Source organism: Phoenix dactylifera, chromosome 11, assembly GCF_051530095.1.
Source record: "Phoenix dactylifera cultivar Ajwa chromosome 11, Ajwa_hap1_PhDact_Kaust_v1.1, whole genome shotgun sequence".
Classification (NCBI taxonomy): domain Eukaryota; kingdom Viridiplantae; phylum Streptophyta; class Magnoliopsida; order Arecales; family Arecaceae; genus Phoenix; species Phoenix dactylifera.
In genome coordinates, this window is record NC_143200.1 from 21,151,886 (window position 1) to 21,176,559 (window position 24,674).

General features: G+C 42.4%; 3 protein-coding genes across 9 annotated transcripts; all 3 read right to left on the bottom strand.

Moving 5' to 3' along the window:
* Positions 1-5,116: 5,116 nt before the first annotated feature.
* LOC103711388 (histone H3.2) lies at positions 5,117-5,717 on the bottom strand. Its single transcript, XM_008797512.6, has one exon. The coding sequence runs from the start codon at positions 5,715-5,717 to the stop codon at positions 5,307-5,309; it is 411 nt and encodes a 136-aa protein (XP_008795734.1). The 3' UTR covers positions 5,117-5,306.
* A 190-nt stretch (positions 5,718-5,907) lies between these two features.
* LOC103711409 (IRK-interacting protein) lies at positions 5,908-11,935 on the bottom strand. Of its 4 annotated transcripts, none has more exons than XM_088707201.2 (3): positions 11,508-11,927; positions 7,532-9,030; positions 5,908-6,035 (listed from the first exon to the last, which is right to left on the bottom strand). In XM_088707201.2, the coding sequence occupies exons 1-3, from the start codon at positions 11,721-11,723 to the stop codon at positions 5,990-5,992; spliced, it is 1,761 nt and encodes a 586-aa protein (XP_088563327.2). In that variant the 5' UTR covers positions 11,724-11,927; the 3' UTR covers positions 5,908-5,989. The 4 variants fall into 4 exon arrangements, with proteins under 4 accessions (XP_088563327.2, XP_088563326.2, XP_088563328.2 ...); XM_088707200.2 differs by lacking the exon at positions 5,908-6,035 and adding an exon at positions 6,775-7,190; XM_088707202.2 differs by lacking the exon at positions 5,908-6,035 and adding an exon at positions 6,783-6,935.
* Positions 11,936-17,159: 5,224 nt separating this feature from the next.
* JMJD5 (2-oxoglutarate (2OG) and Fe(II)-dependent oxygenase superfamily protein) lies at positions 17,160-24,161 on the bottom strand. Of its 4 annotated transcripts, none has more exons than XM_008797514.6 (7): positions 23,608-24,161; positions 22,684-22,893; positions 21,353-21,484; positions 21,104-21,247; positions 18,023-18,115; positions 17,643-17,733; positions 17,160-17,557 (listed from the first exon to the last, which is right to left on the bottom strand). In XM_008797514.6, the coding sequence occupies exons 1-7, from the start codon at positions 24,100-24,102 to the stop codon at positions 17,547-17,549; spliced, it is 1,176 nt and encodes a 391-aa protein (XP_008795736.3). In that variant the 5' UTR covers positions 24,103-24,161; the 3' UTR covers positions 17,160-17,546. The 4 variants fall into 4 exon arrangements, with proteins under 4 accessions (XP_008795736.3, XP_008795738.3, XP_008795735.3 ...); XM_008797516.5 differs by having other exon boundaries at positions 17,666-17,733; positions 23,608-24,160; XM_008797513.5 differs by lacking the exon at positions 17,643-17,733 and having other exon boundaries at positions 23,608-24,160.
* Between the last annotated feature and the right edge of the window lie 513 nt (positions 24,162-24,674).

Sequence of the window (24,674 nt, forward strand, 5' to 3'; positions counted from 1 at the left end):
ATCCGAGAAGGCTAAGATATAGCCAGGAAAAAGGGCAGCTTCGTTAAGCAGCCCAAAGATTAAAATGTGAAGTTAGAGGTCGTCGAGGCGGTTAGCTAAGGTTCTAGCCTCATCCACGACAACAGAGGGAAAGATGAACACAGAATGACAAAAACATTTCTTCATTAACAAAGGGCCGGAAGGCCAATTACAAAATTGGAAGTCGGCCACTCAAGGGCCGACCCCGGATACAATGAAAAAGAAAAGAAAAATATGCTAAGTCCTAAGCGGCGGAAGCCACATCCGGGGGGTCATCCGGCACATTGATGACCTCATGATCTTCCTCCGGAACAGGCTCGGGGCCGGGAGCAGGAGCTTCGGGCGCCGCCTCCGGGACAGCGTCGATCTCGGCCGCCGGAGCCGCCTCCATGACACCGTCCGCCTCAACTACCCCCGTCGAAGGCTCGGCGGGGTCCTGCTCGTATATTCCCGCCTCGGACGTCAGGATGGCAGGAAGGGCTTGCACGTCGGACCCCCAGCCCCGGTCCTCCCTCGGACGGACCGTCGAGAAGTCGTACTGAGGGCAGTACCGGTGCACCTGCTCCCGGAAGTTCTCGAAGCCTCGAAGGAAACCGTCGACCGTCTCCTCCTCCAACATGTCGCGGAACTCTTGCGACTCTTTGAAGAGTTCCACAGCATGCTCGGCTCGTTCGAGGGCCCTCCTCTCCCGGGCCTCAAGTTGCCCGAGTCGGAGGCGGAAGACCCCCTCCTCATACTCGAGGGCCGCGACCCTGGCCTGGACCTCCCCTAAGCGCGCCTCCGTGCCGCGCATGGTTGCCCTGGTCAGGGCATGAGCCGCCTTCTCCTCCTCGAGCGCCCCCACCATGGCAAGGCGCTCAGCCTCGGTGGCTGTCCACCGAGCCTCGGCCGCGGCCAACGCCGCCTCCAGCTCGGCGACTCTTTTCTTGGCCGGCTCCAGTTGCTGGCCGAGCTGTTGAACTTCTTCCCGATACCCATGGGCGATGAACGCCATGGTGTCGAGCTCGAGAATATGCTGAAAAGAAAGAAACGAGGGTATTGTGAGTTGAAAAGCACATATGTACGCTAAAAACTCGGGAAAATTAAGAAGGAAGCTTACACGGGCGGTGTTGCAGTAAGCACTGCCGACGACTTCCTCCAGCGAAATACCCCGGAACACGGCCCGGTCCGCTGGAAGCACCGCACGCCGCAACATGGAGCGTGCGACCTCGGCATCTTGAAAGGCCGAGCGCTCCTCGGGAATAGAAGAGTCCGGCTCGACCGACTCTTCTCGGAAAGCCCGGGAAGAGCTCGGCACGATCGAACCCGAGGTCCCGGAGCCGCTTGCCTTGGTGCCTCGGGTAAGCCCGGGTCCTGGCTGCTGCGGCCGGACCACGGACGGCTCCCCCCGCTGGGCAAGGGGGGTAGGGCAAGGAGGGGCCGACGGGCCCGCATCACCAACAACCCGCTCCCGCCTCGGGTCGGCTGCAGGGGCCCCCGCCTCGGGGCCACTCGTCCCGGCCGACGAAGAAGCACCGTCCGTCCTCGCCCTCTTCCGAGGCTGGGGCGCAGCACCCCCGGCCTCGGCCTCTCGCCTCCTCAGGCGAGAGAAAAGTGATGTGTTGCTGGTCGGCATGCGTGGAATATCTGAAATCAAGAATTTTGTTAAGAGTCAGACCAGTGACCGTAAAGACGGAGACAAGAAATAAATAAATAGAATAATGCAACCGCCCTTACCCTCGGGGCGCGCCGAGCTCAGACCCACGCTCGCCAGGGCGTCCTCCCGCAGGAGCTCGGTCAGGTCGTTGCCCCTCCCGAGGGCTCGCAAAGAGTCCAGGGTCCTCAGCTCCCTCTCCGTGGGCTCGGAGAGTTTGTTGAGGGCCTTCAGCCGAGGGTGTCCCCACCTTGGCTCGAACCCCCAAGGCGCCGCAGACGCCAGAAAGAAAAACTTCCTCTTCCACTCGTGAATCGAAGAAGGGGCGCCCCGGAAGAGTGACATACCGCCCCGAAAGGCGAAATATAACCACCCTACGTCCGCCGGGTTTTTCTTTAACAGAAAACACCGGCGAAAAAGGCCTACCGAAATCGGGATCCCGTGCCCGAGGCACAGGGATAAAAACCCGATTATGGTCCTCCATGAGTTCGGAGCCAACTGCGCCGGGACGAGCTGGTACTCGGCCAGCAAGTTGCTCACGAACTCATGGGCGGGAAAACGCAGGCCCGCCCAAAGTGTCTCGCGGTAAACCGCGATCCGACCTGGGGGCGGCTGCGTCACCCTGTCTTCCGGCCCTGCGGTTTCAAGGCGAAACCCGGGCTGGAAGAAGAAACGGGAGCGGATTAACTCCAGCTCCTCTTCCGACAGACTCGACCCAACCTCTTCGAGACCGGAACCCATTCTCACGGAAGAGTGGAGCAAAAGTTAAGAGTAGAAAATGGAAGTTGACGAGGAGGAGAAAAGAGGAAACCCTAGTGAAAACAGGAAGAAAACCTACTGGACATTGCCGGAAATCGCTCCGGGCACCACCAGCAAGATTCAGCTGAGGGAGGAAACAGGGGGGAAAGACGACGAAAATAAGAGGCAGCCAAACAAGACCTTTAGGGCAGACTCGTGGGGTTTATATAGACCCCCCTGACGGCTCAGATCGACGGGGTCGGTTCCCATCCTCCCGACCGGGTTGCGCCACGTGTCGACCTCGGAAGCCGAGGCACCGTATTCACTCCGGTTTGATAAATCGGATACGAAATCGAAGCGTTGTCCCATCGGATCTCGGGGCCTCATCATGGGTCCACAGAATCAAATCGTCTTGAGGAACGAGCGGACGTAACCCCCGCTCCCCTCGTTTAATAAGATCTGGGACACGTGGAGCCCCGATGAGGCCTCCACTTCTTCGGAATTATGATCCAGTAACATGAAATCGAAAGCGTCCGACCTCGGGTCGCGCCGCGTGTCCGTTTCAAACCCCGTAACGGCACACTCATTAATGAGCCAGAAACGTCGATTACGGAATCGAGACACCGCCTCGACGAGCTCGAGGTCCCCCATCATTAATCCGCCGTAAAATGATCCTGGCGATTCAAGAAGCATGATAATACGAGCTCCATCATTAGCTCACCGAATAAAGCAGCCTCGAGACGCCAAAGGGCGCATATCTCACCATGAAAGCTCCGGAAAGCACAAGGGGGCGGGCGAGACCTTCCCCCCAACCTTAGTGACAGACTTTACTTCCCACGTCCGAGCCCCACAAGCCGCTCGAACTCGGAAGTCGGGGGGTAGTGTTGGGGGGAATAAAGTTTCCCCCCAAATGACATAAATGCCCCTAAGAAGCCGTACAACCTCCGACCCCGGACAGCCGAAGTCAGCGTCCGACCTCGGAACGCTCGACCACAAGACGACCGACCCCGAAACCTCCGACCTAAGAGAAACCCCGATGTCCGAGGACCGTACTCTAACACCCCTCCGGCATTTATTGCGCATGGCCGCTGTAATCTTCCGGCACACTCAACAATAAATGCGGATCTCCGGCTTACTCCACCATTAATGCGGATCTCCGGCTTACTCCACCATTAATGCGGATCTCCGACTTACTCCACAATAAATGCGCATGGCTCCTGACATCTACGGATCCCCAGCTCTCCACGGCAAATCGACCCAGCAGGGTCTAGTCGACTATGATAAGTCTCTGATCTCGGCCATACCGCCGACATCAGTGCAATGATTCGCCTGACCGAGCGCCGACCTGAACAACATGCCAAGCCGTACTACGGCCTCGCCCTGTTACATCACAGGTAAACCGACCCCCGCATATAAAAGGGAGCCTTGGCCTTTCAAGAGGGAATTGGAACATTCATACACCCAAAAATCACTGTTTATCTCCTTCTCCCCACTATTTGCCCCCTCCCTGACTTGAGCGTCGGAGGGCCGGCGCCGGAGAACCCGGCCACCGGTTCGTGTGCAGGCACCCGGACGGAGGACGCCGCCAGCCAACGGATCGCCGCCCCGCTGCGAGGACCTGCTGTTCCTTCTCTCCGACCGCCCCGGACGGAGGACGCCGCCCGCCGACAGACCGCCGCCCCGCCGTGAGGACTAACAGTCGCTCCCTCTCCTCAACCGAAGATTGCCCCCGGGTCCAATTTCCAGCAACATAATTAATGCTTACACATCTGGTTGATGCAATAGGTGAAAACATGTGATGGATAGTTCTAATTTTATTAATTAATTAGCAGTTTTACTTAAATAAATTGATAAATTTACTTAATTAATATACTCCCCACTTTCATGAATATCACATATAACAACATTTGAGGAGAGGATCAAACTCATGGTGTCTTTGAAAATAAACTTGTTGAAACAACGTAATGTTTGAGGGTAGGAGGGCCATCTTGAGGGCTGTTGTTGAGCGGGCTCTCCATCAGACTGTGGAGGTCATTGAGTCGACTGTGTTGGATTCATCGGTGATGGTTAGGGACATCTAAGACCCCTCTTTGCTTCCATAGCGCCTAAGTTTATTTTCGTCTCTTGGAAGCTCCCATCCTTTAGCTATCTTAAGGTGAATTTTGATGAAATCCTGCTTGCCAGTAGAGATTGGACAAGTGTGGCATTTGTCATCAGATACCATGGTGCTAGGTTGATTGTTGCGGGAGGACGTCATTCCACTGAGGCCTCGATGTTTGGGGCAAAGCTCAAGGTTGTCTGGGAGAGGCTATCTTATGCGTGACATATGATGGAGGTTGACAGGATCATTCTGAAGGGTGATTCCATTGTTTTGATTGAAAACCTTCAGTCGGAGAGATAGAAGAAGATGGAACATCTGCTACTGTACAACATGCATCAGATGATACGGAAATATCGGGCCATCTAGGTCAAACACGTTCTTCGGAAGACAAACCAAGCTACTAATTGAGTCGCCTCCTTCACTGCTCACCATTTCGAAGAGTTTTTATAGATCCAACAATTCTTAGTTCCTCCTGTCTTTTGTAGCCTCCTAATTAGTGATGTAGCTAGCTGTACTCATATGAGAGCCCGTTTAAGCAGCCGACCCACCTAAAAAAAAAAGAAAAACAACATAGAACCAATCTTTTGGAAAAGCAAATGTGATTTGGGTAGTAACAAGAAGATGAATGCCATATGAACCCAATTTTTCATGGAAAGCCTCGTCTCACCCCTAGACAAAGCGGAGGGGCTAAAACGAAAAAGAAAAAACAAGAAAGAGAAAAAAGAAAATCTCGTCCGAAATAGAACACATGGATCGGACGGCACTCCATCCATTCCCCATTCATTCATTCATCAAAGACAAGCGATCTCAGAATATCTAGGCGCGCTCGCCGCGGATGCGACGGGCGAGCTGCATGTCCTTGGGCATGATGGTGACACGCTTGGCGTGGATGGCGCAGAGGTTGGTGTCCTCAAAGAGACCTACCAAATAGGCCTCGGCGGCCTCCTGAAGGGCGGCGACGGCGGAGCTCTGAAAGCGGAGGTCAGTCTTGAAGTCCTGGGCAATCTCGCGGACGAGGCGCTGGAAGGGGAGTTTCCGGATGAGGAGCTCCGTGCTCTTCTGGTACTTGCGGATCTCTCGCAGAGCCACAGTCCCTGGCCGGAACCTGTGCGGCTTCTTCACTCCTCCCGTCGCCGGCGCCGACTTCCGGGCCGCCTTCGTCGCAAGCTGCTTCCGCGGCGCCTTCCCGCCCGTCGACTTCCGCGCCGTCTGCTTCGTCCGTGCCATCTCAAAGTATCTCTGTCTCGACCTCGATCGAAGATAAAAGCTGAGATTGAAGAGAACTAAGTGCAGGAAGAAAGGGGAATGGGGATTTGGTCAGGGTTTCTTCAATTGCTATGCAGGAGAGAGGAAGGGAATGGGGCTTTATTTGCAGCGCTCGGCGAGGGAGAAATTAAAAAGAGGACTGGAAGCGGGAATTTTGCCGATCACCTTTTCGGGCAGCTGGGTTTCGAGTTTGGGAATGGTTTCTGTACGTCCGATTCAGGTAAATTGACGGACTACATTTGTTCTAGCGAGAGCACGCGGATCGCGATCCGGGTTCCGCTGTATGACACGTGGTCGGGAAGAAGAACCTTTTAGAATCAACACGGAAATTCATATCTTTATCATACACAATTACATACAAGTGATAGAATAATAGCGGCATTGGTGCACGTTCTTTACACCATGACACGGGGATTAAAAATATTATTATATATATATATGATTAAGTTTACTATTATCATGCTATAATAGAAAAGTAAACGATTCATCTGCAATTCTAATTGTAAGATTTGACACCTTTTTTTTATAGTTCCACCACGTCTGCATTCATAATTGTATTCATTTAAGTAGTTTTAGATATATATACTTCGGTTGCGAGATTTGTAAGTGTAACAATAACATGTCCAGTTGCAGATAAATAAACAATTTCTTAGACCGTTCCCTTAATTAATTTTTTGTTGCACAATAAGCAATGAACCTTAAGGATGGTCAAGCACATTAATGGCAGCATCATAGATATATATCTCATATTAATAAATAAACTTTAATGATGGCTAAGCACATATATTAATACCAGCATCACATGATAAATAGAAAACTTTGTACAATATATATATATATATATATATATAGAGAGAGAGAGAGAGAGAGAGAGAGAGAGAGAGTAGCAATTGGGTAGTTATTCCTCCCGTCAACGAATGTCAAGGTAAAAAGAGGCAGGGTTTCATTGGAGGAGGCTTAATGCTAGAATAACCATATGAACACAGCTCTTCTACAATCCATGTGAGGAATCCGACCAACAACATACATACGTTTCAATTAGTCATACCACTGTACTTCTTTTACTTTTCCTAGTGCTGGTTGTCATCCTCTGTGTTACTTGTCCCACCATTTTCATTCCTTTCATTTCACTAGCAAGTTGAAATCTCAGGGCTTTTATAATAGAAGAACATTGGTCACCTGTTTGTCAAAAAAGTTGCTCAAATTTGTTTTAGAGGTTTCATAATTTGCCACCAATTAAAATATGGTTTTGTAAACTTTCGTTAAGCATCAATTTCATTTGAATAACTTAATTTAGAGCAACATCCATGTCACCAGTAAATAATACCAGATGACTTGCATAATATTTTAACAATGGCTTTCTACTGTAACGTGAAAAAAAATTATTGTACTTTCCTCAGTAAATGGATCCCCCTGCTCATTTGTCTGATAAACCTGCAAACATGCCAGCTCTAAATCTTAGGGGTTTCATCAACATAGGAAGTAGTAGACACAAGGTACTTTCAGTTGCTCAGTTTGATCATCAGCTAAATCATTAACAGTTTGCCCTAAATTTTAGTAGAATCAGTCACACAAAGCAAAATCCTACTGAACATATTATCTTGTTCATATTCATTTCAACTGGTACACGAAATGCTCTTTAACATTAGTCAAATGAAAATTACAATCTTCCCTCACTGAGATGAGAGGCTGATTCAGATATGACAGTCTGTTAAAAGCCTAAATTTACTATAAAAAAAAGCATCAGAATGAATGGTTATGCTACAGATCTGTACCTGCACAGAACTCTGCATCTGAGAACCTTCTCCTGAACATAAAATCCTGGCATTACCATGATCTTGACTTGAGCTGGGGCTCGTGCTCTGTGCCGGTCAAAGAGGATATCCTCCATATAAAGGTGATCAAAACTTCTATTCTCCCCAACCCGCAAGATCGCCAGGGGTGGGCTGAAGGAGAAGGCCAGCAGATGAAGCAACCAAATGCACTTGGCAGCAACAAAGAATGACTGGAGCAGCTGTTCAGGCCATGGCCTTGACCAATTCAGTATAGAAATGATGCAACTCATTTTTTGATCACAGAACTTGCTGAATTCTTCACTGTAGTACTTAGTTCCCTTCTGCAAGACCTCATTCCAGCTCAAGTTCCGCAGCGCAACAAAAGCTGAGAAGTTCTCCTGGTGATCTTGCTGGGGATCCAGAAATTTTCGTGATCCATTCTTCTGGAACACACAGTTCTCAAAGTCCTCATATAGGGATTGATTTATGAGAGCTTCCAAATGATACAGTACTCCTTTTGAGTACTTATTGCTTAATGTCACATGATGAGGTTGGAGAAGCAAGTTTAGCTTCTCCATCAGATCACTATCAGTTTCTTCAATCTGGTGGATGAGTGTCTTGCAGAGTTGTTTGACAGAGAGCCTTGCTTCGGATACTATCTGTAAGAAACCTTCTACCATTACTTCAAGACTGACAGGAATTAAATTGTCTCTGCTGCCACTGATGGATTTTGCTCTCTTTGACAAATTTGGCACGCCCAGAACCTGAGTGTCCTTTGCTTGTACTGCCTGTTTTAGAGCCTTCTTCATCTCTTCACAGTATGTTTCTAAGCTTGCTAGCTTCTGTCTCAGTTCTCCTAAAGAAGATTTCATCTCTGCAACTTCTGCCAATGCAGCATCCCTTTTCTCATTGGCCTCAAGCAGCTCTTTCTTCAATGACACGAGGGAAAACAACCCCCAGTCTTTTAAACACTGGGACATATCCTCAGATTCTATCATGTTTGGGGACATCTCTGACTTGGTTTTCTTCTTAGATTTGGGAAACAACCATGAAAGTATTGGCCCTCTCTGCTTTCTATGCAACTGTATGGACGGCTGTGTGTCAGGCACCGGTGCTGTGCTAGTAATGTTCTTATGGTTCTTGCGATCATTTTCAGATTCCCTGTTGCTAGTAGCAGGCTTGCATGTATTGGATGTTGCAACGGTTTTGAATTCTCCTGAACTGGTTCTCCTACTCGCAGATTTATCAGCTCCAGGAGCAATTTGCAGAAGGGACATGTGGTTTAAATATGGGCTTCCGTTGGATAAATAGTTATTCGAAGAGCAAATATGTTGTTCGCTGTTTGAGGAAGAAAATTTATTTACACTTTTATTATCGGAGGAAATGGCTTCATCATCTCTGTCTTCTCCTCCCAGCACAATTCCGCTCCAGATTTCTGATAAGCTTTGGTTCTCTGGACAAATGTAGTGATTCCCAGGTAAGGTTTCTGCTTCATAACTCTGCAAGAAAAAATAAATCACAAAGCCGTCTTTACAAACCCAATAAATAAATAAATATACTACTTAGGAGATACTTCTTCTATCCGCGTAGATTTTAATAATGAATGATATCTCTCCATTAGAATCTGTAAAACTTAATATTTTGTCTGCTGACAATATTACTCATTGGGAAGTTCAATTATTGACAGCTCTAGTAATATAAAGATCTCAGAATCCACAGCAACATAATCTCACCGAGAATTCTACTTAAAGACTAAACCGGAAAATGATATTTCAATGGATATTTTGCTCAACTACTATCTTCCAGTAAAAATGAAATGTTGACAAAATATATAGAGATCTTTGTTTTTCACTGCACCATGCTCATTGTTCTAATAATAGTCATTCAATTGCCAAGACAGTGTAGTTAGAAAATATTAAAAACGCATAGGCATACAAAACTATGCAGCCGTACTGGACAAATATCAGAAGCTGATGCCAAGCCTTAACAAACAAAGAAGTGAACCCATGTCACCACCACTGCCCAACAAAAATGATTAGGACTACCCCGTCACCCATGAAAAAGCAGCAAGAGTAAGGGAAGCTGAAATCCTGAAAGAGCTTAGCTCTTTCGACTTATCAATCCCATTCTTTCTATTCAACATTTAGAAAATTTTGTTTCAAACACAGATAACATCGACGCAATATGCAAGGCCAATTCAATATGGATAAATCAACAGAACAAAAAAATACATTTCACTAATAAAACTAACAGCTTTGGCAATTAATCTTCATTATAAATATTCAAGCGCCACAAACACATGCACAGAAGAGCAAGAACCAAGTTGAAAGCAATGTCCAAGCCTTCAATATTTCTGGGTACATATAGGAGCTAAAAGTTAGTATAAATCTTTACTTTGAGAATGCAGTTTTCAAAGGAGTACTGATAGCCCTTGATGAAATTTTAGGTTCTAGAATTACCAATAAGAACACTCAATTAGGCCAAGTAGAGCCACTTCATAAAGATTTATAACTAGAGGGCTTTACTCACAAGAAGGCTAGGGTAATCTGCTTGGGCCGGCACAACCCTATTCCACGAGGAAAATTAACAAATATGTGCACCATTGAGATTCATGAGGAATGATCTCGCCCATATGCTTGGACAGTTCAACAATTGATTCAGCTTTTCTGAGTTATTGAGGGATCTAAATGATGGTAGTCAGCTCGGAGTAATGGCTTACAATGAACAAGTCCTGATTTTTATAAAATTTGGCTAATATTTAAATCATATTATTATCTGAAAACACCCAGGAAGGGGATGGAAAAATGAGGGAAAAAAACATTCTAACAAGGTTGAGGACCAAGCAGAAGCAAATGTAGAGAATGCTAGGAAGTTAGTACCCGCCTTATTAGAAAGTGGACATTATGTTTAAGTCTAATCAGGATACCCAAATTTTCCAAGAAAGAAAAGTCTAGCATGGTTGTTTATGAGAGCAAGGTACAAAATCGAGCATTGTTTTCTCACAGTTTTGTGCAAACCGTCCTTGCCAGTTGCCACTAAGAAGGTAAGCTTCATAAAGGAAGAGAATGAAGAAAAAAAGAAAAGGGGTATTAGTGGGTTTTTAGAAGAGAAAATCACCATACATAAGAAGAACTATGGAGAAGCATCAGAAAAGTAGGGTCCTTTTATTTGTATGGAAGAAAATAAACAACCGGGTGGTTAATTTATACTTGCGGATTGCTTTCCATAACTGAATCATCTCCTTCTTGTTGATCATGGGTGTAGTCCTCTTTTCATAGCACACAAATCAAAAGTTTCCTACTTGCGTTCGTTTTTCTTTACATAGAGCAAGCTTCTTTATAATCTTCTTCAAATCTCGTCTTACAAGTTGCATAAAGGATACCAAAAACAACAGAGACATCTAGAGGTTTTATTAAAAAAAAAAAAAGCAGCTTGGATAAACATAGAACTACTTAACACTTCATGAAAGATGCCACAAATACCCATCTCACAAAAGTGCCAAAGGCAGCTATAACACACTCGAGAACACATGATGAATGCGAAGGTATCAATTGAAGGAACCAAAACACCGTAGTAACATGCACCCGTTGAATTAAAATATATATCAGTTTAAAGAGCCTGAGGAACTCTATTTATATAGATTACGAACTATCCACGAACCTTACATGAAATTCCAATGCCAAACCAAGATAACCAAATAAAAAGAGAAATTCCACTGCACCACAACATCAGAAATCCATCAAAATCCAGAGAATGACTAAGAAACACACCTCCACCCAATCATAAAGACATAAACCAACACTATGAACCCATCAAACTCAACCGAAAAAAAAAGAGATTCATGCAATAATATCCACCAAAAACTACCTTTCTGGAAAACCAACTTTCTCAGCTCAAAACCAAAATAACGCACAGAAAAAAGAAGAAGAAGAAGAAGAAGATGGGAACAACTTGAGCAAGAGCCGCAAGAACTCACCGGCGCGAAGACGGGGTAATCGTCGGCGGAGCATTGGTTAGGACCCCTGGAAAGAGAAGGGGAAGCGCCAGGCTGGAGCCTCTGGACGGCGGGGCTGCCGCCGCTTCCCTGGAGCAGCGCCGCATGGAGGGCCCTGAGCTCGACGGCCTTGGCCATGGCGGCCTGGACGTCACGCCTCTGGATCCCCTGCGCCTGCGTAGCAGTAGAAGAAGCCATGGAGCTCGGAAGCGCTCGGAGGGTGGGGATTGAGCTCCAGAGGCGATACTAGTTTGACCATATCCGTAGAAACTACCTGGGAGCCAGAGAAAATGAGAGAGAGTGTGCGTACGTGTTGGGATTCTGGAAATCTAAGGTCTGCGGTAAAAGGGTAAGACCCCCAAGAGGCGGGGTGACGAGTGGAGAGTGAAAGCAGCTGCCTTTTTTTAGTGCCCAATGGAATGAATGGCAGCAATATAATAGCATGGAGCATGCCTTGTGAGGCGTCACTTTGGTCAGAATTACTCCAAAGCCTTTGCTATCTACTTATCAGCATATAATTATTTGGATTTTTCAAATTTTAATTATAGTTGTAATGTTAATAAAAATGATAAAAAGTTGAGTACCTCTCTCTCTCTCTCTCTCTCTCTGTCCCTCTCTTCTTGTGTTTTTGTTGTTGTTGTTGTTGTTGAGAAGGTTCCTTTATTTTGAGATGAGAAGACACCGACTCTATTTATTGTTTGGATTAGATTATGTAAGCATTAGGTGTGGAGGACCTTTGATTAGATTAATGTAAACTGCACATGACAAGTGGATATCAATTTCATCTTTATTCAAATGATGAGAATGAACTTGATTAATGATGCAATTAGTCCTTGAGATGGACAGCATTATTAGCTTTTGCCAGGCTGCTGTTTGTTTTAGCTGCTAACAGGATGGATCTTATGTTAGAAAATATGGTGGATATTATTGCTAACCAACCACGCAATAAGCTCTAAATTGGAGCTTTGGTTCTCGTAATGGACAAAATTATTAGTACGTGACAGAGTTTCAATTTTCTACTATATTATATTATATATATATATATATATTGTAGCAATATGCAAGATGGATTTTATGCAAGAAAAGGTTGAAGATATCATGATCAACCAACTAAACTATAGGCCCTAAATTAAATTTTGTGTGTTTCAATTGTTGAACAGCTAGCTTTGATGGATTAGAGGACCTTTTGGCTTATTATGCTAATAATGCACTCCATTTCATGAGTAGCAGAGTAGCCTTTTCCCAAGAAAGAGGCCAAGAGGCAAGAAGATGGTGATTCCCTTGGAGTTCTGTCTGCACGCGAATGTTAAAAACCGTCTCTTGAAAGGCCAAAACATAAAAAACTAGCTTCATGCGGCCAGCAAGAGCAAAGTCTTGCTTCCTGGCTGTACAGGTGTTATTTAATCAAGAATTTAAGTGGTATCAAGCATCATTCTAGAAAAGAAAGAATTCTGGGTTCATGTGCAAGAATTAGAATATTTAGAAAATCAGGCATAGTTTGAATCACATCATACTTGAGATATCTGAATAACACTTAAATTCTCAAGAAAAAAAACTAGATGTCTTAGAATCTGGGAACTTCAAAAAAAAGGTTCTATAAGAACAGAGTGTTTCAAAACAAATAGTTCTAAATCTCGAGAAAGTAGAGAAGGAAATGATTCAAAACCTAAATTTAGCATATCAAATTCTTGGCTTTAGTAACATTGTCCACTGGATGGTAAAGAGGAATAGATGCCATCAGGGGAATGCATACGTTTCTCATGCACAATTAAGCTTCTCCAGGAAAGCGAAGGATAATAATTTTAATGGAATATACAAAAGAAAATTAAGAAGCCACTGTAACTATCCATTTCTGATATTTGTGCATGTTCTCCTAATATTTGCTTCTATATGTATAATGTTATCACAATCATTTTCAATCAGTATTATTATTATTTTAACATTAAAATCTTAAAAGCATGAAGGGATTATAATGTAATGTTGGCATATTTTTCTAGTATACGCGGTCCTAGCACCCACTATTCTATGACATTGAGCTTGGTACCGGCCCAGTCTCTGAGAGCAATTTGGTCTGATAAAAGCATGGCCAAAAGGTAAAAGCCGAAGTGTGGATGAAGGTGAGGAAGATGGAAAAACTCTTACTTTTGGCCCCTTGGCCCCCTCCACATAGGTCACCTTTTCTCTTCAAAGATTGTTTTATTCTGTCCATATGGATGGTAATTTATGATCTGACCCGTCAATTCGACCCATAAACGACTCGCTTTAAGGAGGTTTGAATTTGAGATAAACGAGTTTAGATCGTAAATGGGTTAATCCGTCTAAATCTATATATCAAATAGGTTGGGTTCAGATTTAAATCTTTAACCCATTTCACCCATTTTGACCTTTTTTAATAATTAGGTCCAGTTATGATCCGACCTGTTTAACCTGTTTAAAACCTGTTTAATTTTTTTTAAAACCTGTTTGAAACTTACTTAATCTGTTTTTGATCTGTTTAACCCGATCCGCTTAATCTATTCAATCTATTTAAATCTATTTGATCCGTCTAACCCATTTAATCTGTTTAATAAATAGATTATGTGGGTCGGATCAAGTTATCTGTTTAATAAATAGGTCGAATCTAGATTTAAAATTTTAATCTATTTAATAAATAGATTAGGTTTGGGTTAATAAATTTTTGATCTGACTCGTATCCAATCCAATCTATATAAAAAATTCATCCGATCCTATTGCCACCCTTATCTGTCTTAGAAATTTTTTTGAAAGAGCAGGCCTTGTTTTGGGGAGGAGGCCATTATATTATTTAGGAAGGTGGGGTTTGCTTTATTCCCCCGCTGTCATGAGATCTAATGAAGGGCGTGGTTGTCGGAGGGAGTTGGGGAGAGTACAGTGGCGAATTAGTGTTCCAATAACCGCTTTTCCCTTTTTTATAGGTAAGGTTTCGTTGCACGGCCAACCACCCAATACGACGCACTGCCAACCTCCGCATGAATGGAAAGATCCAATTTTTATCAGGTTTCCTCCACATTAAACCTAAGGAACACTTATGTATATTTTCGCAGCCACCGAACACCCAAGCCTATTAGGAATCTGGGAATATACACCTTGAAAATTTCATTCAGAAACGTATAAATTTTGCATAGAAATAATTACATCGCAGATAGGTAATTAACCCAGATAACAAATGAGTTACTAGAAATAAATGACACACAGTGGTTGAGAGACATTCATTTTCTTAATAAATGACAGCACTTCTAACAGCAGAACCTACGTAAAAGTGCAGGACTCACAGCAAAACCCTCCCATTTGCTTTCCTGTTTCTCGCCAATTGCCATCATGTGCTCCTCTTAACTTTTTGTTCTTCTCGGTATATGAGGGATAAGGTTTTCGGTACACTAGCCTTTGTTTGGATCCTTCAATGGCCTTTGTGGTTGTAACTCAATGGCTGTCTTTCAAGCTTCTTAATTCTTATCACCACCTTGGATGGATACAGAGAACAAAAGCATACAAGGACATATTGGCATGGACCTCAAAAGAGGAATCAATGGGCTCCCAGAAAGAGCCAACTACTACCCATCCGAGCCCTCCAATTTTAAAGAACCAGAAAAGTTTACTGAACTTAGATGGATCGCTTTACTTTATTCACTGGAAGGCATGACACCTGGTACAGACATCTCTCAAGACCATGCAGGATTAAGCAAGCACACAGAGCATGACAAATTTGATGCTCTGGTTGCAAATTTAGGAGAAGTCGTTGCTAACACATACAAAATTCATATTTTTTTGGAAAAAGAGAAACTAGATAAAGATAAATATAGGAAAGTTAATTCAATTATTGGACACACTTTTGCTAGTTCTTACACAAAATAATGGTCGTTGGCGTATTTTCATTAAATGAAGGCTCCCTTAAAAAAATTTAACTACTGCATTCTTACTTGGTTAAGGTTTGTGACTAAGCTTGTCTGCACAAACTAAAAGCTAACTATGGATGCTCAAAGTGAGGTTACTAACCCAAGCTAACCTTGTTATATTTGCGGATTGCTTCATTTTTTTTTGTTGGTAATGGGTAACTTTAATTAGCACAGCACATCTTGGAAACTTATGCAAGTGGGATCCACAAACATGGGTCACTCCCTCTGCCCCGAAGGTGGTAGTACTTTGGCCCTTCAAAGCTGAAGTGAGACTGAGGAAAGAAGCAGGGGATCGAAGAGTTTGTACCCATGAGGATGGCAACAAGGCTTGCAAAGAATTACCTCTACTCCTGTGCACTTGCTTCTCCTAGCTCTCTAGCTTGGATCCTTCCATATGCCCGTTTGAGATAACAAAATATGGTGATCGGACAATTTTAGAAAACTTCCTTTCAATAACAAATAATGATGATGGTGATGATAGTAATAGTTATAATAAGAATACTAAGAAAGGAGCTTTAAGGTACTATAAAACAGGGGAAGGTCATTCCTACCCCAAAAAATAACGAGTGGTCCCTCCTATCGTGAAAAACAGCCCAAATTAACAGACTCGTAAAATTTCTTTTCCTGAAGAAAGAGTGTATGATCCTTAATCAGCAAGTGAGTTAGTAGATTTAGTTGCTAATTATTTTACTAACCGATTACAAGTGGCCATGGTGCAAGGAACACCAGCATGATAGTTTAATACGTAAATAGTCAACTAGGAAATGAAAAAAATAAGATCGAATCAAACACGGATTGAGCGGGTCAACAAAAGTCACAGGTCGAGCCAATGGATGGAGGGGTCGATGAATGGGTTGAAATAAGGCAACGGCCCAAGTGCGTGACCAAAAATGGCCCATCTTGGGCCAGAGTGTTAAAAGAGTTCATGGCACGTCTCATGAAGTAGGAATGCATAGATCAGTTCTTACTCACTAGCAAATCCTTGCTCTCAAATTGAATTCTACATTGAACAAAAACTAAAGAGGCAGACCAGGAAGGCTACGTTTCATAAAACCAGAGTACCTTCTTCAGTTCCCACCACTCAAAGTTATATATATATATATAAAAAGAGAGAATCCATCTCCAGATCGTTGCTCTTCCCGAGTAGAAGTGAAGAGGGCTAATGCAATTCATATTAGTGGAGGAAGTAAAGAGAGGCGTCGGCCAGTTTAAAAGGAACAATAGACCCTGCTGTGATGATAGTCACCTTTGGTTTTCTTGGATGTTTCACTTCTTCTGTTGCAGGCCAATGTAGCTGTTCTTTTGCGATCTCCGTTAGCTGCTTCTCCAACCATCTTTTTTACTTGTTTGGCTGTAAACTAGCAGTTTCCTTCTTCCGTTCTTTGCTTCAATTTAGACTGATTTTATAATTGTTGGGGGGAGTGCAAGAATATTTCTGAACAAAACGACTTCACCTGAATGACTGCACATTAACGAACAACAGCACGCACTAACGGCTGGTCTATACTTTGTTTTTAAAAACAACTACCGGACGCAAATAATTTTTTTCTCATATCTAGTGAAGATAAATTTCTCTTGTCGGATGTATGGATTTTTTTTTCTCCCGTCAGATGCATCGTTCATCTTAGTAAATAAGTTTGAAATGGGTTAATGCAGATTGAACTGGTTAAAGGAAGCAATTCTCTTGCCTTGGTAAGTCACGGCAACAAAGCTTCGCCAAATGTTAGCAGAGTAGAAGAAATATTTGATTACGAGAAAGTTTGCTATGGTATATTTTCTTTGATCAGTAGACAAAAACAACCATGTACAAGAGAACATGACATTTTCTGTGATGATGGATCGCAAATAGTGGGTAGAATGACGTTTTAAATTTCTTTCATTGGATGTCCAATACCCATAAGACAAACGGTATGGAAAATTATAGGACTACTACTGTAAACCCTTTGATGGCCCTGTAGCACTCCACCAAAAACTAACAGAGAAGCTCGGGGAAAGCGACCTCACGTAATGCCACCACTTGGGTGGAATGTAGAGCATATCACCTTCCTCTAAGATACAATCCATGAAGTCCAGATCTTCTACCTTAGGAAACTCTTTCACGTCAATGTTGTCAAGGTCTACCTGCAAGTATAATTTCATCAGAAATCAGAACACTATAAAAAAACTTGGAAACAATCTTTAGATATGGTATATAAACTGATTTTACAAAGAGATGAGAGCAGTCTGCACATCATAAGTAATGTTTGATGGGGAAAAAATCTTCGAAAGATAGTCCTCAGAATAGTGCCGAGTTCAAACTACACAAGCATCAAACACTATATATCAGCACTACTAACACAGTTCTTATCTGAAAAATACAAAAACTAGATTTTGCCTGTTCGTATCTATGTTAACACATGTAAATGCTTCATCTGTATTGGAGCAGTAGAGCATTGTGCACTGGAAATGTTCACAATGGAACAAAGCCATGCCCCCTATTGGGTTTCAAAGACAAAAATCATATGGGGATAACTGCCATTCTTGTTTGAAGATCAACACCATCATCCCTGGTTCTTTCTAAGAGATTCTAAGAGAAATTGCATGTACCTGGCTGGAATTGCTCAGCATGGACTCACTATGAGGGTACAAGTCCTCCGAAACCGAATCTGGATAGAGTCTTATGTACTTTCTGCCAACAACCTATAAATATATCAGGAAAAAAAAGAGAATAATAAGCCTCGTGACTGTTGATGTGCCTACCTTCCAACAATTTATATGAAGAGAAAATACAAAAACACAAATCAGATTGCCCACATGTTACCTCTTTAAGGGCTTCGGGGGTTAGTTGCACCAGCACAAATTATGATCTAACAATTCGTAGCACCTTTAGATCAGATTTTTGTTAACATGTTAGGAACTGAGATAAAGCTCACATGGGCTCGGTATTTCTTGATCAGCTAGTTGCGTGGATGGACTGAGACATGTCTTAGGCTATGATGACCATTATGCTTGGATTACCAATTTATGAAATTTTGAACTGCATGCTATGAAAACATGTGTTTGACAACTTTCATCTAAACTTATGACGAGCATTGCCAATCAAATTATCCAGGATAGAATTTTGGTGGGATTAACTCAGATGTTGCCGTTCAAACTGACCAGAACAAATCCACTATACAATATGTATACTGAATTTTCAAGGGATCCATAAATTGTCGTATAGTCTTGAGGTACTACTTGACCATTAACATAGAGGATTAATTGTCACTGAATTATTCTTGGAGAAATTTTTTAAAGGATGTTGCTAAAAATTTAGTGGATGTCACCTACTTGTGGGGCTCTCAACTATGCATTACACATGCATCATTTCAAGGGAATGTACACAATGCAAGGGACCAAGATGGGAATCTCTTCCCAAAATATATTAATCCAAATGTCTCCTTCCAAGATAAGGACATGATGATAAACTCTTTTGGACATTAAGGAGGTCCTACGATGTCTAAACCTGTGCTTTGTTCTTGCTAGACATTGTGAACTTGGCAAGAGGAAGAGAAGCTAAAGGAAGATTTTTAAAAAAGAAAGAGAAAAAGAAAGAAGAGCGAGAGTGATAATCGAATAAGAAAAAGTTCTAAAGATACAAAATGAATAGTGAAAGAGAAGAAAACAATTGAAAAAGAATGTGGAAGCAAAAGAAAACGAGGAAGGAGACAAGGGACTACTGAAAGATGATTTTATGATAAACATGCAAGTGTAAGTGAAAAACCACTCTTTCTTTTCCTTTGCTAACAAGCCACGGCTTGGTTTCAGCTTCATTTGCACATAACATTGATGATTACCAGTAGTCAAAATATAAATTTAAAAATAGCATTTTATATTATATACAACTGTGAGCATAGCCAGCGCCCCAGTTGAAACACCAGGGCATCACTTGCTCATATTAAATAGGCAGCCGCAGCAGGTTAATCATTTGTGGTAAAAATACATCTCAATGGCAACTCCATCCGCAATCTATAGAATGCTCGACAACTCAGTAGCAAACCTAAGCAACCCTCTGGCAAGACACCAGACATGCTGTACCTTCTCCAACACAAACCAGATTATCAAAAGGATCCATACTAAAGAGTGTAATTTTTTGAAATTCCTTTTACACAAATGATCAGAATAAACTAGCAAATGCTTGACAGAATATTTCAAAGTAGTTTGCTGCATACACAACATCGTTTTGGATCCGATCACAGAACATAGTTCCATTTGGTTGATGAAAGACAAAAAGCATCTTTCTACTGGATTCACAGGAACAAAGGCTTTATATAATTTTTTTATAGCAAGTATCAAATATAAAATATCATTCTAATTCAGGAAAAATTTAAAAAACAAAAACACAGAGGGCATGTCTAGCACCCTCATAAGAACATAAACAATGTTGTCATAATCATTCTCAAGTATTGGCATGTGAGCTTGGGGAAAAATGATGCAATGAGACCCTCAAAGAGATTCTACAGAGCTTAGATGTTGAACTTCAGGAGAATCATGGATAAGAATGATTGGCTTACAAGTGTTGCAAGAACTGTGAACACTGAAAGCAAATCAGAATTGAAAAAATTATGGAAGCAAATCCATGGTAGAAACATGTGCATCAGATTTCCTACATTTGCAATGCTCTTGGGTGCTACAAAATTGCAAGTCTTCAGTTAGAAGAACCTTTGCAACTCTTCAGTTAGATGAACCAGCGCAAAGGCTATAGTTTTGTTATACTTTAACAGCTGGAAAAAACAATCAGCACCTAATTTGAGGCTAATATGAATGATGCAGAGGCATATAACCAAAAAATGTCCATATTTACAAAGTCTTAATTATGGTAGTTGGCGACAATATGGAGATGGACTAGAAGAAATATAAGCAAGAAATGATAATAGAATGAATATACCTGAACATCAACTTATTACTTTCCATGATGAGTCATGCAATAACTTGTTGTATAGCAAATGCATATTTTTGGCCTCCCTAATGGGAAAAACTCTGTTTCCAACTTCCAATTCAAATCTAGGGTGGTAAGCAAAACATATGGCTGAACCAAGAGTTTCATATAGCATACATTAGTAACCTAAAGCTTGCAATATTTGAAGCGTGATTTCCAATGAGAACAATAGAAAAGGATTGATCAAGTCGATCCCAATTCCCAAACAGACGAGATCCACGTTGCTTTTGCAACGGTCACAGTAAACAAAAGCATATGCAAATCCCAGCTTCCTTAAGTGAATTCTAAATGTTCCTTAATAAAAAAAATCATAAATTAGAGTTGAATTCAGAATGAATGCAATAGAAATGAGGGAGATGCCTTCTGCATTATTGTGCACAAATGTGTGATCCTGTGCCTTTCCATCAAGAATCACGATGATAAAGATCATTTCACTGTTACTGCTGTCTAAAATTCTACACAATGCAAGATTAATGATCATGACTCAGGAAATCATTTTTATTTGACAATTTACTAAATCTAGAAGAAGGTTGCATGTACTAGGAAGAACCCTTTATAAAAGTAAAAAAGAAAATTTTCAATGGAATCACTCTAATGGCAATAAGTACCAGGAGCAATCTATTGGGTCTAACAATATAAATATAAAGCATTTAAAGTTATAACATTGTCAAATATCAGCTACCATGTTTAGCATGGTTCTCTCAATATACCTGTGCAAAAAGATTATGGTGTGGATCATGGTGCAGTGGTGTCACTGTTCCAAGTGGACCAAACCAAGCATTTAGAGACTGGAGTTCCCCGCCACCAGCAAAACAGTAGTCTGGAATCATTATGTCATTGTGCAGCTCTTGTATCTAAAATTAAATAGTTAGTAGTGACAAAAATAAAAAATCACCATTTTACTACTATATAATCCTAACATGGTGCAGAAATTTAGCATTAGAACATGACTAAGAAACCTGATCGAATAAGGGATGCTGAGCTAGGTATGTCAGGTTGGCAGGACTGTCAGCAGACCAGATCCTCTCAAGAAACTGAGAGAAGGTGATTAGCTCTTGCTTCCACTCAGAGCAGAGATAGTTCTTTCCAACCTGAAAATGTTATCAACTTTACCAGACTTCAGCTCAAATATTAAACATAAGCCAAAAGCAATTCCCTTTCAAGTAAGAAGCATGAAACCTGAATGAACAAGCAAACGAGAGCATGCATGCAGACAAATGCATACAGATATAAGCATCAAAATAAAGTAGCACTTAGTCAACGGAACAAATGTAAAATAGAACAGAGAGAGGTACATATAAATTTTAACTGATATATCTTCCCATGTATCAACCAGATAAAGATTACCTAATGAAGAAAACTTGTTGATTAGTTATATTACCGCATTACCAAAACCAAGTTGAAAAACCTCAGACTTGTTTGATTGTTTGACTCAGGCTATTCAGAGTTGGACAAGTCATGATTATTTTATGAACTATTGAAAACATAAAGAAATTTTCCAAATATCATATAAAAAATGCTATCATGTAAGTATTTATGTTTTTGATTCAACTGAAGAATATGTAGAACCCAAACTAAGACAAAACACTTATGATTTATCTAAAAGCATGCGTGCATACATGCATGTATGTATTTATACATATATAACCTCATATCACAAAACAATCATCTTAGCTACCTTTAAAAATCAATAATTTGAGGGTAAATAGTTCACTTTTGATCTGCCAACAACAACACATTCCAAAGTTCGTTATCTCTAAAAAACATAGTATCATAATTCATAAGACTTAATAAATTTATGAAAACCAAAGAGTGAAGGATGTAAAATTACTAATATCTTAAACAGGTACATTTGAATAAAACCACAAAGACTAATATCCAAAAGCATGAGCCCTAAAATATAAACACAATATCCATTGGAGAGGTCACATCAAAATCTGCATTTTTATCCACATCATGCTTGATTTGATTGATTACATCAGTTTCACACACCAAGTGATTGGTCCAAGATAACTGAGTCATGAGTCAACTTGGTGGATTTCCCAACTTTGTCTTCAATCATAAGCCTTGCTTATTGGATATGATGATAGGTTTTATTTTTGTCAACAAAGAGCATTTGCTTGAGGAAAGGTGCATAGATCATGTTCACAAATTCTGTGTTTAAGTTCAGAATTCTCAAGTATATAGATCCAACATAAACAACTGATCGACAATAAGCAACTTGCTCTCCAAATATCATGCCACGATGTGTGAAGATCAAATATCACCTACAAAGAGAAAGGCTATTCACCTCAACAGGGATAGTTCGATCTCCTGCAATCCTTTTCAAATACTCAAGGTCTTTCCATTTTGTCCTTGCAGGCCAATGATCAATGTAGCCACTGATTATAACCGGAGAATCACGTAAAAAATAATCACGTACAAATGTCTCCAAAGAAAGGGATGACCGTTTCTCGATTATTTTGCAGGATAATGATCTGCTTGGCAGAACTCGAAGCACCTACAAGATGAGAATCAATAGACAATAGCATAAACTCATTTACTTTCCAATCTGTTCTGCATCATCTATAAAATAATAAAAGCGCAAGAAGGTTCTTGAGTTAACTAATAGTACAGAACTTTAAAATTGTACATGTAAAATCTAATTGTTTTGATATAAAAGATTGCCAATATTGAAATTTAACGAAATGGATTGGCCATTAAATAAAACACAAATTCACGATGATGATAATATAATAAGCCAATTTTAAATCCGCAAACCCAGAATTATTTTTTAAAAAATCCAACTCTACAAAGATATAAAACTAAAGAACTTGCATTTCAATGAAATTGCACAAATGGTAGGATAATTCATAAATACTTCACATGCTTGTAAATAAATCTGGAAATTGCAACAAGAAAGCAAGCAAACAAACAAATAAATAAATGCCAGGGCTATATCATATTCAAGCAATGGCCTATCTAAGCTTGATGAGCTCAGTTGTACGGTCGAGATCGACCATGTCCAAACAAATTAGACAAGGAGGAGCATTAGGTAACAAATCAAGATTAAATTTCCAGCGTAAGTATAACGCTAATCTAAACCCTATCAGTCTATCAGTCCCACCAAAAGTTCATTACAATCGCATTGCAATGAATTCTTCCCAATAAATTAAAGATAATAGTAATAAATGAAAAATACAAATCTACTCGGAAAAGAAATACAAATCTAAACCTCTGTCAAGTTCCAGTTCTTGGAGAACTCCTCCTTCCACCTCTCCACAGAATCCCCACCGTCGGATCCATCAACCTCCCCTTCGCCCATCCTCGCCATGATTCTCTCCACCGCGGCGTGGAGGTCGCAGCGGAGGAGCGAGCCGCCCATGATCAGCCCCATGTCGAGCGCCCGGAGGGCCTCCCGGCGATCGCCGGCGCCGGCCCGGAGCTCCGCCACCTGGAGGCAAGCCATGGCGTACGCGTCCCGCCATGCAGGGACGACCTCGTGCCAAGGCCCGGAGTGGAGCTGCTCCCACGCCATCTCCTTTGCCGCTTCCGCCGCCCGGAGGTCCCCGCCGGCCGCCAGCTCCGCCGAGCTCACGTACGCGAAACCCCCCTCCACCGTTATTTTCCGCAGCAGCGCCGCCCGTGTCTCCTCGTCCACCACCACCGTCATCGCCTCCTCCGCCGCCCGCGGGGCCGCGTCGGCGCCGCCACCGGGTTCGCCTCCCATGGGGCGCGAGCCGGAAACGGATTTGGAATCACGAGCTCCGGACTAGAAATCTTCAAAAAGAGCAGACGAAGATCTTTTAGACCAAGGAACTAGAGTGTCCCGTTACCTCCCTTTAAGTTACCTCCTTCGGTAACGGGTATTTAATCAATCCCATGGTCCTAGTTCTGAGACGCAGGCCGGTATTCAACTTAGAATACGCCGCTAGTCCGACCGGTGGTGACGGTAGTCGCATTCGTGGGTATGGGAAGAGTTGAAGACCTGTTGACGTGGGGTCGCGTTTCCAACCCGAGCTCGCTGGTGTCTTATCTACATGGTGGGTGAGAAAGTTGCGGTCACCTCCCAGTCAAACGGGCCCCGTGCACTAATACTAGATTACTATCCGTCCACATATGTGACATGTGGAAGCGGTAAGCATTATGGTGGTGCTCGGAATTTTACCACGTCGCGGTTTTGGGGCCCGATCCGGTTCAGCTTTTGGGAGTCCGAGTTCCGGCGGGGGTCACACCAAAGTCTACAGAAGATGGCAATCAATGTACGATTAAAGCTCATATATATGAAACGCTTGATTATTG

Coding starts and splice junctions, on each gene's coding strand:
- LOC103711388 (XM_008797512.6), bottom strand. CDS start 5,717: ATGGCACGGACGAAGCAGACGGCGCGGAAGTCGACGGGCGGGAAGGCG.
- LOC103711409 (XM_088707200.2), bottom strand. CDS start 11,723: ATGGCTTCTTCTACTGCTACGCAGGCGCAGGGGATCCAGAGGCGTGAC. Junction 9,031..11,507: donor ATTACCCCGTCTTCGCGCCG/GTGAGTTCTTGC, acceptor TTTTTCTTGCAG/AGTTATGAAGCAGAAACCTT. Junction 7,191..7,531: donor AGATGCAGAGTTCTGTGCAG/GTACAGATCTGT, acceptor GCATGTTTGCAG/GTTTATCAGACAAATGAGCA.
- JMJD5 (XM_008797513.5), bottom strand. CDS start 24,102: ATGGGAGGCGAACCCGGTGGCGGCGCCGACGCGGCCCCGCGGGCGGCG. Junction 18,116..21,103: donor ACCATAATCTTTTTGCACAG/GTATATTGAGAG, acceptor ATATATTTATAG/GTTGTTGGCAGAAAGTACAT. Junction 17,558..18,022: donor TGCTGAGCAATTCCAGCCAG/GTACATGCAATT, acceptor TTATACTTGCAG/GTAGACCTTGACAACATTGA.